This window comes from Panthera onca, chromosome D2, assembly GCF_046562875.1.
Source record: "Panthera onca isolate mPanOnc1 chromosome D2, mPanOnc1 haplotype 2, whole genome shotgun sequence".
Lineage (NCBI taxonomy): Eukaryota > Metazoa > Chordata > Mammalia > Carnivora > Felidae > Panthera > Panthera onca.
This window is the reverse complement of record NC_138349.1, coordinates 60,032,106-60,044,975: the sequence shown is the minus strand read 5'-3', so window position 1 is coordinate 60,044,975 and position 12,870 is coordinate 60,032,106. Positions and strand designations below refer to the sequence as shown.

General features: G+C 34.0%; 1 protein-coding gene across 3 annotated transcripts in view; it reads right to left on the bottom strand.

Annotated features, from left to right (window-relative positions):
- The window catches only part of CTNNA3 (catenin alpha 3), a 1,784,170-nt gene that overhangs the window by 466,202 nt on the left and 1,305,098 nt on the right, over positions 1 to 12,870 (bottom strand). For all 3 annotated transcript variants that reach the window (XM_078434311.2, XM_078434309.2, XM_078434310.2), the window contains one exon: positions 658 to 858. In XM_078434311.2, the coding sequence (XP_078290437.1) occupies positions 658 to 858 (201 nt within the window). The remainder of the gene's footprint in view (positions 1 to 657; positions 859 to 12,870) is intronic.

The following is a 12,870-nucleotide window of genomic DNA, read 5'->3' as shown; positions in this document are numbered from 1 at the left end:
AAGAGGCAGAGAGAGAGGGGGACAGAGGATCCAGTGCAGGCCCTGCGCTGACAGCAGAGAGCTGATATGGGGCTCAAACTCTCAAACAGCAAGATAATGACCTGAGCCAAAGTCAGACGCTTAACCAACTGAGCCATCCATTTGCCCCTCCTTCCGTATTTGTCAAGTAATCACAGAAGATTCTGAAGATTTTGAAGAACAAAATGTTTGCAAACAGACTGTGAAAGACAGTACAGAGCATTTCTCTGGAACCATAGGACCAGTTTCCTGTTTAAGCAACATAAACAAAAACCTGGGGTACCAATGATACAGCTGAAAGAGGATTTGGAAACTATTACGTACTTATAACATCTGGCCCAATTATATATCCTAACAGTTCTGGCATTACTAAACATTCATAAGTGGCTAAGGTCTGTAGCTAATTTATATAACACATATTTATAAAACACTTACCTTTCCCAATAAATATATTTACTGCTAGAAATAAATTTCAAATCATCTAACCACAAGAGGCAAGCACCTATCAGATGGTGGAGCAACCTATTGCTTAACAAACAACACAGGCAGAGATCTTCTTTCCACGTGTATGAATATTTGGTAGCCACAGAGATTCAAATATCAGGAATAGTGCAGCTGTTACTGGGGACTGAGACTTACCAGTACTTGTAAGGAAGTTAACATTTCTCATTACGCCTTCAGTGTAAGCTCCCGGCTCATAACTGTCCATTTCACCTGTGACAATATGAGCAAGTCTTGCTGCCCGTCCTCTGATGGCACCTGCAGCACGGTCTAAGTTATCAGCATCCTGGTCTCTCAAGGCTATGATACATTTGTTGACATCTTCTAGGATATGGCTCTCTGCAAGTAAACAGATCAAATTAGCATTGCATATTACAATCCATGTTAACTTCTGACCTCAGAGGTGGTACCCAATGGGAATAAAGGACATTGACAATTTTGAAAGAAAAAAAAGGCATGATTTTGCTTTTATCTCTTTAATGGCAAAATTTGTGAAATATAAAATTTTATATTTTTATCTGTACTTTTAGAAATGACATATTTTATTTTTTAAATAAATGTGTATTTTATTATTATATTTTAAATAAATGTGTATTTTATTTATTTTGAGACACAGAGACAGAGAGCACACACCAGGTGAGAGGAAAGAGAGAGAGAATCCCAAGCAGGCTCCACATTGTCAGTGCAGAGCTGGATGCGGGGCTCAATTCCACGAACCACGAGGTCATGACCTAGGCTGAAATCAAGATCAGATGCTTAACCAACTGAGCCACCCAGATGCCCCAGAAATTACATATTATTTTAGATTTCAGTTCCAACTGACTCAATTTTAGATTTGAGTGACTGATCAGTACGAATTGAGGAAAATTTCTAGATTAAAATAGTGGAATGATAGAATGATGGAATGCTTAATTCTGATTAAAAGCAACACTATACAGGTTATAAAACACTTAAAAATATCAGGTATCCCAAATATATAGAAAAAGAAAACCATGGAGTTCCATTCAACTGATGTTCACTTCCCCACACCAACAAACAATTCTCTGGACACCAAATTAGTGTTCTACGATTCAATTCCAACACTCACCACCCAGTGATAGCATCACATTCCACAGGTTAAGGGTTCAGTCCTATGAAACTGCCCCCCTGCCCGACCTCAGAGCCGGTTGTAGGCCCAGGTTGTTATGTGTACTTCTGACCCCGCTGGCTGGCCACAAATCAGGTCCCACAACCTCCTCCTTGGGTTTAAGTTTCTAGAGCATCTCACAGAACTCAGAGAAACATTTTACTTTCTAGATTCAGCTCTTATAACTCAAAACAGCCAGGTGAAAATTCCATAAAGCAAAATATGTGGGAAGGGCAAGGAATTTCCGCTCCTTCTCCAGGTGTGCCATTTTCCACGCATCCCCAAGTATTCCCAACTTGGCCTCTCTCCAAAACCTGTCCTTTTGGGGTTTTATAGAGGCTTCATTACACAGGCATGATTAATTAAATCACTGAATCACTGGCCTTTGGCACTTGATTCAACCTCCAGTCCCTCTTCCACCCCAGAGGCCACAGGATGGGACTGAAATTCCATAATTGCCACCTTCTAATCACAAGGTTGATTAATTACCCTGGCAATCACCCCACAGTGGGATGGGGGGTGGGATACAAATGTCACCTCATTAACATAACAAAAACACTTTTATTGCTCTCATCATTTGGGAAATTCCAAAAGTTTTAAGGTTCCATGCCAGAAATGGGACAAAAACTATATATATACATATATGTTTATATGTGTGTATATATACACACATATATATATACATATATATATGTATATATATGTGTGTATATATATGTATATATTTACATATATATATGTATATATATGTGTGTATATATATGTATATATATACATATATGTATATATATATATGTATGCATATATATCTGTTTATTTTTGAGAGAGAGAGAGAGATGGTGTGAGCAGGGGAGGAGCAAAGAGAGAGACAACAGAATCTGAAGCAGGCTCCAGCACAGAGCCCAATGTAGGCTGGAAACCAAAAATTGTGAAATCATGACTGAGCCACCCAGATACCCCACATATATATTTCTTACTATAAATCATAGTATTTCATCTGCCAATCTCCTTTAGTCTGCCTGATCAACTTCTACCATTGTTTCAAAGCATTAGTCAAATGTTCATTCCTTAGGAAATCCATGCTGACTTACAGTAAGACAAATTTGGTTCTATGCTATTTAGGATTCCCATCAAATGGCTTATATGTTTTCATTACAGGTTCTTCCCATGTTTTAATGATGTACTAATCAATCTATCTCTCAATTTTATTGCTTGAGGTATCATATCTAGTCCCTAGTATAATACATGGCACCTGTTAGACCAATAGGAATGTTTGTTGGGTGAATGAATAAAGTCCTCTTATAACACACCTAGGACCAGTAAATTGTTTTGTCTAAATCCTAAATCATGGTTTAGAAACCTAGGTAGACAAATACCTGTGCACTTAAGTTTTGACAAATTAACTCATATAAAGGACAGTCTGTTCGTTTGCATGAAAAAAACTAAACACTGAAAACCTTCATTATAAACTCACTAGAATTTTCACCTAATTTGTAGCGTTTAGTCGTGAATGTGCCATTAAGGCCTATAATAAATCCAAGCATGGTCCTATCTCAATAGAAATTGTATATTTCCCCTGGAACTGAAAGTACAAGTTTCAATGTGGAAGGTATATAATCATCAACTTTTTTTTTAAGTCCATAGGTGTGTACTTTAATGACACATTAAGAAGCTATTATTTTTCAAATATGTTGGTAAGTTGCTTTTAAACTAATACTACTGGGGTGCCTGGGTGGCTCAGTTGGTTAAGCAATTGACTTTTGAATTCAGCTCAGGTCATGATCTCATAGTTTTCGAGGCCCTACATTGGGCTCCCCAACACTTGGGATTCTCTCCCTCTCTCTCTGCCCCTCCTATGCATTCTCTCTCTCTCTCAAAATAAATAAATCAACTTAAAAATTGTAAATAAATTAATACTACTAGTTTACAAACACACATGTATATATAATGAATGTTTTATTTGTATTCACTAAAGTTGGTTAATTTTAGATTGTAGAGCTGTTTTTTCAGCCCTAAAATAGTGAAAAACTATTTAGGGAAAAACAGTGGTTATTTTTGGAAGATTAATTTCTAATAAACTGTAATTTCTGTTTAATTAAAGGCAAAATCATAGCCACCACAAATTATTTTTTTCCTAGTAAATTTTGCACAGGAAAAAAACATACAAAGAATATTCACTAAGAGTGAATCGAATGTTCACCTCTGCTATAGAACAATGATATACAGTCACCAATTTATTTTATTATTCAAAGCAGATAATAAAAACATAGCAAAGGCTTTTCTGGTTCTTTTTTGCTGGCCTTATTAAAATTTGTGTGGTTATTGCTTTGAGCAATACAATCAGAAGCCATAGTACGAATCACATTGAAGAATTAGAGAGGGGAGGTCAGATATGGAAAGAAAAGTCCTACATGAATGTATACAATATGTTGAAAATAAGTGAAATAAGTGACGAGAAACATATAACCAGACTTAACCTGAAGCAGTTATATTGAGAATGTTGGAGATGATGATTAAATGATCTTTTGAATTACTGAGATTAAATATAGCACAAAAGCATTAGGAAAGGTTTGCAACATTTCCATTATTGTGACACTTTCCCATTACCCTGAATGTTTCACAAGATGCTCGAAGTGATTTGCATGAAATTCTAAACATAGAGTGCCAGAAAAAGAAAATAAGAATGCTGGGCACCTCCCACATATGTACAGTAATTAAACATTAAACTAATTTCTTAAAAACAATTATTTCTTTGCTATTCATATTTCAAGTGAATTTAAGTAGCTGGAAAGACCTTCAGGATAGCTGGAGTTTATATGTCTAGCTATATAACCTTAAAACTCTAGGAAAGAAATTAAACACCAAATACCTTGTATAAAACTTCCTACTGATGCATACTCTGAAGTCTTTGCTAATGAAATAGGTTTACTTGTTAGACATGGCAAAGATCGTTAGGAACTCTACCTCCATTTGGTTTTTTCCAACTGTAGAGGCACTTGGACTCAACATTCACATAAAATGAGGTTTAAGAGAAAGAAAATGTGTTATTATAGAACAGCACATTTGGAATATGATATTTTTGTAGAATTGACTGAAGATTTGTCTTTGTTTCAGAGTGCCCATTTAACATTTGATTTGGGGTGAGGAATGGAATGTCCTGGTGTTACTGCAAATCCAGAAGTGCATTATTTGTAGAGCAGAGAATTGCTGAAGTACTAGCAATTCCTATCAATCATTTTATAGCCTTCCAGAGATGCAAAGGGTGATTTCTGTTAGGTTGAAAAACAGTAACAAACAAAGTGGTAAAGGAACGGATTTTAGACAAAAGATAATTCATCTGTTGCAAACTTCTCTGGGTAACTCCATCTTCAGTCACTGTGGCAAGCATCACACTATAAGATTTTCAAATGCATTTAAACTTTTTCTATGATTTTTTCACAATTCTTCAGTTTTCCAAAATTAAAGCTAGACTTTGCCTTAGAGAAAGTAGAAAACAAACAAACAAACAAACAAACAAACAAACAAAAAACCCAGTGAGACCAAAAAGTTAATTTATTGGCTTTTGACCTCCAAAGCAGAAGTTTAAATCCATAGCCCAAAGAAAATACTGGAAGTACAAGCACATTTTATTTGCAAGAACCAGACTGTTTGGGAGGTAAAAGTCTGTTTTCTTTTAATTCCCAAAGCCGGACTTTGAATATATCAATGACAAAGCCGGAAGAAGTAGAGGGTTTATGTTATAATCCATTGAGTGGGGAATAATATACCATCAACTATTTCCTCCCCTGATAATCTGCACACCTAAAATGAAATTCTAAGGAGAAGAGGGGAAGAGAGAAAAGGATATTTTTTGTAAAGATTTATTTTTCTAAAGAGACTGAGTTATATATAAGCCAAAAGAGGTTAAGTCTCTTAAACTGGGAAGGGTAAGAATAGCTACCCACTGTATATGAGCTCAGAGTAAAACTAAATTTTATAAGCAAATAAGTCTCCATTTTTGCACACCTGGACCTATAACTGTAAATTTAAAACTCATTACATAGGCAACAACACAAATATTCAAAAATAAAAACAAATAGCAAAAAAAAAAAAAAAAAAAAAAAAAAAAAAAAAAAGAAAAGAAAAAAACCCATGAAACTAAAGGCAAATGGAATGCACCAGAAAGTTATTCTTTGTTTATGTATCTCTATTAAGGTGGTTAAAAGTTCCGTTTGGCAAGAATTTGATCATGAGGCTTGATCTCTGAATTAAGTGATATCCTGCATAAAGATGTAGGAAGGTACTACTTTGAAAATAAGGGGCATGAATGGAGCTAAACATAAAACATTTTAACATTCCTCTTCCCTTTTCTACACCGTTAAAACCTTTCAATTGTCCCCTCTCCCTAATGTAAGTATTATTTCATGTTAGAAAATGAGATGATATAAAAGATAAATAAGGTCCAATGTCTGTTCACAAAGGGTTTACAAGTTGGTAATCAGAAACAATTATTTTCATTCATCATCTTTTACTCTTTTCAAATTATAAGGGCCAAAATTATTGTCATTTTATAATTTAAGTGAATTTTGTTAACCTTTTCCACAAAAGTTTCTCCAGTTGGTCCACACTATATAAGCTGTTTATTCTACATTGAGCCTTAACCAGCTCAAACTTTCCTGACCTACTTTGACAATAATCAAAGGAAAAACAAAGTTTAAAATTGTTACTTCCAAAATAGTTCCTTACCAACTGTACCAACTATACTTACAGAAACTCTGTAGTACTTATGAGATTCAATTCTATAGAAATCAAAACCACAAAAGAAAAAAAAAAAAAAACTCACTGAAGCCTTCATATTTCTTTCACTATGTGTTAAGTAGGCTCCTATAACTAGTTTAAAAGTTTATCAAAAACTTGGAAATAGGCAAAAGTACTATTGCATACTTTTTCAGTGTCCTGTCGGGCAGAAATTGTGAGTCAGGCCTAAAATCTAATTCCCCAGGGTGTGTAGCTTTGCTATTTACTATTGGTTAGGATACTTTACAACTCTGTAGGGGTGCTGTTTTTGTTTCTAAAACTGATAGCCATACGAATGATTCTTGTCACATAGAAATACAACTTAATTTTTATCTGGAACAGAGAGAAATAATTTTTGTAGCAAAAATAATCCTAAGGATTACATTCTTATTGCTCTGTAGTGCAATCGCAAGTTTTGTTTCTAAATTAGCAATTTCACTTAATCGTTCTTTCTTCATTCAATTCTCCTTAAACGAGACTTATCATCATGATGGCTCTCAATAATTAATTTTTGACACAAGCTCACTTTTTATTTGTAAAAATCTTGCATTCAACTTTGGAAATTATTCTTTGTGTGGTTTGCCTTGGAATGTACCGATTTGTCAAGTATTTTTTTTTTTCCTATTCAGGGGAAAAATATGTAAAGCAAAAGTTACATGTTGAATAATAAATCTGTATTTTAATGCAAAACTATAAAGCTCATAGGAGAAAATCTAGGTAATCTTGGATTTGGCAATGACTTTTTAAATGCAATGCTGAAAGTATAAATTATGAAAGGAAAACTGATTAAGTTACAATTCATAAAAAATAAAAACTTCAGTCTGCAAGAGACACTGTTAAGAGTATGAAAGACAAGTCACAAATGGGGGGAAATATTTGCAAAACATATATCCTAATAAAGGTCTAGTATCCAAAGTTTATAAAGAATTCTTAAAACTCAACAATAAAAAACCTCAATTAAAATGAGCAAAAAATCTCAGCAAACATCACAAAAAGACGATAAGCATATGAAAAGATACCCAACAATACACATCATTGGGGAACTACAAATTAAAGCTAGTGAGATACCACAATACACCTATTAGTACGGCCAAATTCCAGAACACTGAGAGTACCACATGATGATTGTAGGGCAACAGAAATTCTCATTCATTGCTTCTGGGAATGAAGACTGATATATTAACTTTGGAAGACAGTTTTGTCGCTTCTTACAACACTAAACATACTAGTAACATACTATCTAGCAATTGCCCTCCTTAATATTTATCCCAAAGAGTTAAAACTTATATTCCCACAAAACTTTCTCATGAGTGTTTATAGCAATTTTACTTATCATTACATAAACTTGGAAGCGGCCAAAAAAAATTGGAAGCAAACAAAATGTCCTTCAATAGATGAGTGGAAAAACAAACTGATGCAGGCAGACAATGGAATATTATTTAGCAAAAAATGAAATGAGCTATCAAGCTAAAGTAGGAAAGCTGAAGGGACTCCACTGAGAAAGGTTCCATCTCTGCTGTTTTTCTGCTAGGTCCCATTTACTCATGTTCCATAGTTTGTTTCTGAATAAGCCAAAAAAGCTATGTTCCCACTTCAAGGAGGAAGCAAGAAAGTTTATTATTCTGAGTTTTGTCCCAGGCCCCGAACACCTGTTAACACCTAATAAGAGCCAGATCCCAAACATGTTCCAGGACATTAGCTTCAAACAAACCTCAGCTGATGCTGGCATCAAAACCCCCACCTTCAGGAATTTATGGAATAATACATATTGTTCACTTGACACTTGCCTTTGACTGGACCCTACCCTGGATTCCTGGAGGAACATGTACTCTAGCCAATATAAACCCCCAGCACCAAGGAACAACAAGAGCGCTTCTCCTTTCCTTTCTGAGTCTTTCTGACACTGCTCTGTCACTTATGCTATCCAGTAAATTCTGTTTCCACTTTCTCTGGCTCGTGTTTGATTTCTATCCTGCCTGAAGCCAAGGACTCTCTTGGCTGGCCTTGTGAGACCTTCCCCTGGGTCCTCAGACCCAGCCTGTCTGCATCAAAGACACACACACACACACACACACACACACACACACACACGTGCGCGCATGGGAAAGGAGGAAATTTAAATGCATATTTCTAATGAAAGAAACAAATGTGAAAAAGCTACACACTATATAATTCCAACTATATGACTACCGGAAAAGGGAAAACTTTGGACACTATAAAAATAAAAAGCTCATGGTTTGCAGAGACTCTGGGCTAAGGAGGGAGGAATAGATGGAGCAAAGGAGATTTTCAGTGTAGTAAAACTATTCTGTATGACACTTTCATGGTGCATAAATGTCATTATACATTTGCCAAAATCCATAGAATTTACAACAAATAATGAACCCTAATGTAAACTATAGAACGTAGTTAATGAATCAATATTGGTTCATCAACTGTACCAAAAAAGGAAATTCTTCAAATATTTGGTATTTATTGTGAAACCCCACTTTAGACCTTTAATAAGCACTGTTTAGCTTCTAAATTGTGACAGCTAATAATGTTTAATCTCACATATTCAACAACATAATATACAGATGTCTACAATTAATGAGGTAATGATTTTGAACATGCTTCAATTTTTCCCAGAATATAACTAAGAAAGGGTTTGGTTCTTTCTTTAATTCTCCTAGCTTTCACAGAGTAATAACTCTATTAATTTGTTTGAGTTTAACAAGAAAAATAATTTGAGAAAGTCTGTTGATCTGCAAGCATTGTGCTAAATATACGTGTATTATTTCATTAAATTCTTATAATAATCCTAAAAGACATGTATGTTACATTTCAGCATTAAAGATGAAGAAATAGAGACTTTGAACAGATAAGTATCTTTCCAAAATTCATAGTTACAGTAATTGAGCCATAACTCAGAATCAAATTTGTCCCACCTGCTAAGGTCCTATAAATGCTAAAGTCTTATCTGGCTTTAAGATATAGTGATTCTATAATTATATTATTCAGCTATCTTAAATGTACAATGTGAAGGGGATATTATAGGTTTAAAATATTTTCTAAATTTTACAGAAATAATGCAAAGGTTGTTTATAATATTATACAGTTGAATGTATTATAAGTTTTCACATTAACTTAATTGAGCATGGGATACCATCTATGTATATTTAGATAGATAGTTTTAATTCTGCAAATCTCACTTGGGCAGCACTCTAGTCATGTTAATATTCTGGATCTGTATAGAGCCATCATAGCTAGAGGAAACCTAAAATATTCTAGAGACATCACCAGAAAAGATATCCATAGGAGAATCAATTAACAAATGAAGTGCAATTCCACAGCTATTTAGCTATTCTGATGTAGGGGCAAAAGTTTAGGTTATTGCATTTTATGCTACCCTATTTGACAAAAAAAAAATGGAAAAAATAAACCAAACCTTAGACATTCTTATTCAATGCAGACTTTCTTGCATGACTCCTCTCAGACTGAGTTTTTTCATGTTAATTGTCCCCTTCTTCCTCTCCCATAGACCAAGAACTATTAACATCTAATATCAAAGCAGTGGGCTTAAAAAAAAAAAAAAGGCAAAATAGCTTTGAGAATATTACCAGATTGAACATCAGGATTGTCAGCAGGAGCAGACAGTAGTGAGCAATTCTCCCATATTATGCAATAAAACCATTCAATTCCTGCACACTGGATGCCTCTTGCTGAACACTCTTGTAAAAAACAGTCAGTATTCATTTGGGTGCTATTCCTTTATAGTTCAAAATACAGAACAACTTGGTGTCCAATTATGAAATTTATACTTTTTGACACAGAGATAGGAAAATCCTGGCACTATTTTAAATTACTTCTTTGAGTGTATAATGCATGTAGTAAAACATATGCTCCAAAGAATGAAGGACATAATGTAAATAATAAATATAAAGATAAAATTAGGAACAAATGAATTGTTTATAAGCTGGCAAATTTCCTTCCTTCCTTCCTTCTTTTCCCTCCCTTCCTCCCTACCTCCCTCCTTTGTCCCTTTCTCCCTTTCTCTCTCTCTCCCACCCCTCCTTCTTTCCTGTCTTTCTTTCTTTCTTTCTTTCTTTCTTTCTTTCTTTCTTTCTTTCTTCCTACATTAGGTATACATTAAGTATAAAGTTCAATTGTTTCAATTACCTTCTAAATTACAATATTTCTCCACATTAAGAAAGGCTAACGATTAAAAAGTACAAGATTATTATTGCATATATGCCATAGCGAAGTTTACTTCCATAGTCAACGAATTTATTGAAACATAATCACAATGTCCTTTTGTTGAAATTTATATTTCTCGTATATGTTGCTCTGAAATGCACAAAAATTTACAGAGTACACCCTTCTCTGTGAGATAAATTCTTTCTCAGTCTCATTTGTAATTGTTTCAAGGAACCTATTACAATGTGGAATTTGCGATGCATATGGACAAAGAAGCCCATGGGTTAGAAGTAAATTCAGGATATAGTTTCTGATCCACAAATCAGTGTTTTCACAAAATGATCTGAATCACCATGATTGTTTTTTAGAAATACATAGAATCCTACAAAACTACATGTAATTGGATAGCAAATTATAAGAACTAATAAAAGGTGAAGTGTCAAAGATGCTGTTTAAAATATATAGGTACCATCCTACCCGGAAACTCAGGATACTTCCTTCATCTTAACTCAGATTTCTAGAGTCTGTGCTAATATTATGTATTTACCTTTCCATGAGGTTTCTCCATGAAGTTCCTACAAAGCTCTCTAGGAGATTCTCAAATGTATCCTACTCATAGCCATCTTATAACCTTTGAACTATATCCCAATTTCACCAGCATCAGTAATTTTTCTCTTTAAGTGCTCTCTCTTTTTAATGTTGTGTGTATTTATATATTGTTATTTGATTTTCTAATTTAACTCTGAAAATATACACTGGATCCAAAATCTTAATGAATAAACATGAATTTATTCAGATATTAAAAGAAGGACATTAAAAATATCTTGTTATATCTAAATGTTTTTTCTCCTAATTAGGATGAAATTAGGCAGAGATAATAATGCAGTTTACTAAGCACTATTTAAAAGATATTGAAATTGCTAAGTAAAATAGTCATGAACTACACATTAAAAGAGAATGATTATAAAGGCTTTCACCATGGTTATAAGTTGGGTATTCACATGAAAGTGAAATCTAAAGTTGATGACATGTATTAATACCTTGTAAATAAACCTAGTTTATGGGAAGGCTGTCATAGAGGTACCTAATTAAAGGTAAAACAACCTTCTCCTTTTTTTTTCCTATGACAGGTATAGAAATGTTTATAAGTGATTCAGTAATGGCAAGCAACAAATCACTAAAACAGTTATTAAGCATTTTAGAGAAATGAATTCACTCTTCAATCTATGCAGTGGATTGGTAGAGTTCTATCAAGAAATGAGAGTCACGAAATTATCACTTTCAAATTGTTTTTCTAGTAAACCAACATGCCCTTCTACACACATGTAGGCTTATGGATTTATGTCATAATAAAATTTAAATTTCAGCTACTGATTAAAATAGTAACCACCAATAAGTCTATTATATAATGCGAACTAACCATCGGTGAGCATAAATAATAACTTTATTTAATGGAATGTTATAAAATAATTTAAAAGCTTATAAAATATTTAAATTGCATAAAAGGATGCTTGTGAGATGATTTTAAGGGAAAACATCAGGATATATATCTATTAAAAAAGAATCTTTGTTTAAAAATCATCTCTATGTATTCGTATGTTTACATTTCTTTGTATGTACTATATAGTTCTATTGCTTTCTAGAAAGTCCGGGAAAACATTTTCAAACTTCTAACGGTATGTGTTTATAGATTGTGGAATTATGGATAAGTTTAATTTTTTCCCAAAGCATTTATTTCAAACCGTATTCTACTCTTAATTAACAATGTTATTAAAGAATAAAACTTAATACGTAAAACTTGGAAAACTAAGCACATCATTTGTTAGCAACTATATGTTGCTGAAGTAAATATAAATCTGATACCCCCAGATAAATATTAACGTTCTTAATTATTCCAGGATTATTTTTCTTCTTTCTCTTTCTTTTTTAAAAAAATTCTAATGTTTATTTATTTATCTAGAAAGAAGGGAAGAGAGAATGGAGAGGGGCAGACAGAGAGTAAGAGAGAGAATTTCAAGTAGGCTCCATGCTGTCAGCGCAGAGTCCGACGTGGGGCTCCATCTCAGGAACCATGAGATCATGACCTTAGCCGAAAACAAGAGCTGGGCACTTAACCAACAGAGCCACCCAGGTGTCCCTCTTCTTTCTCTTTCTGTTTGCAAACTGGTAGTAACTGTAAACTGATATTTAAAAAATATATATTTAGGATCTTGGGAAGTTGGCAGTGTAGGAGGACACTGGGCTCACCGCGTGTCCTGCTGATCACTTAGATT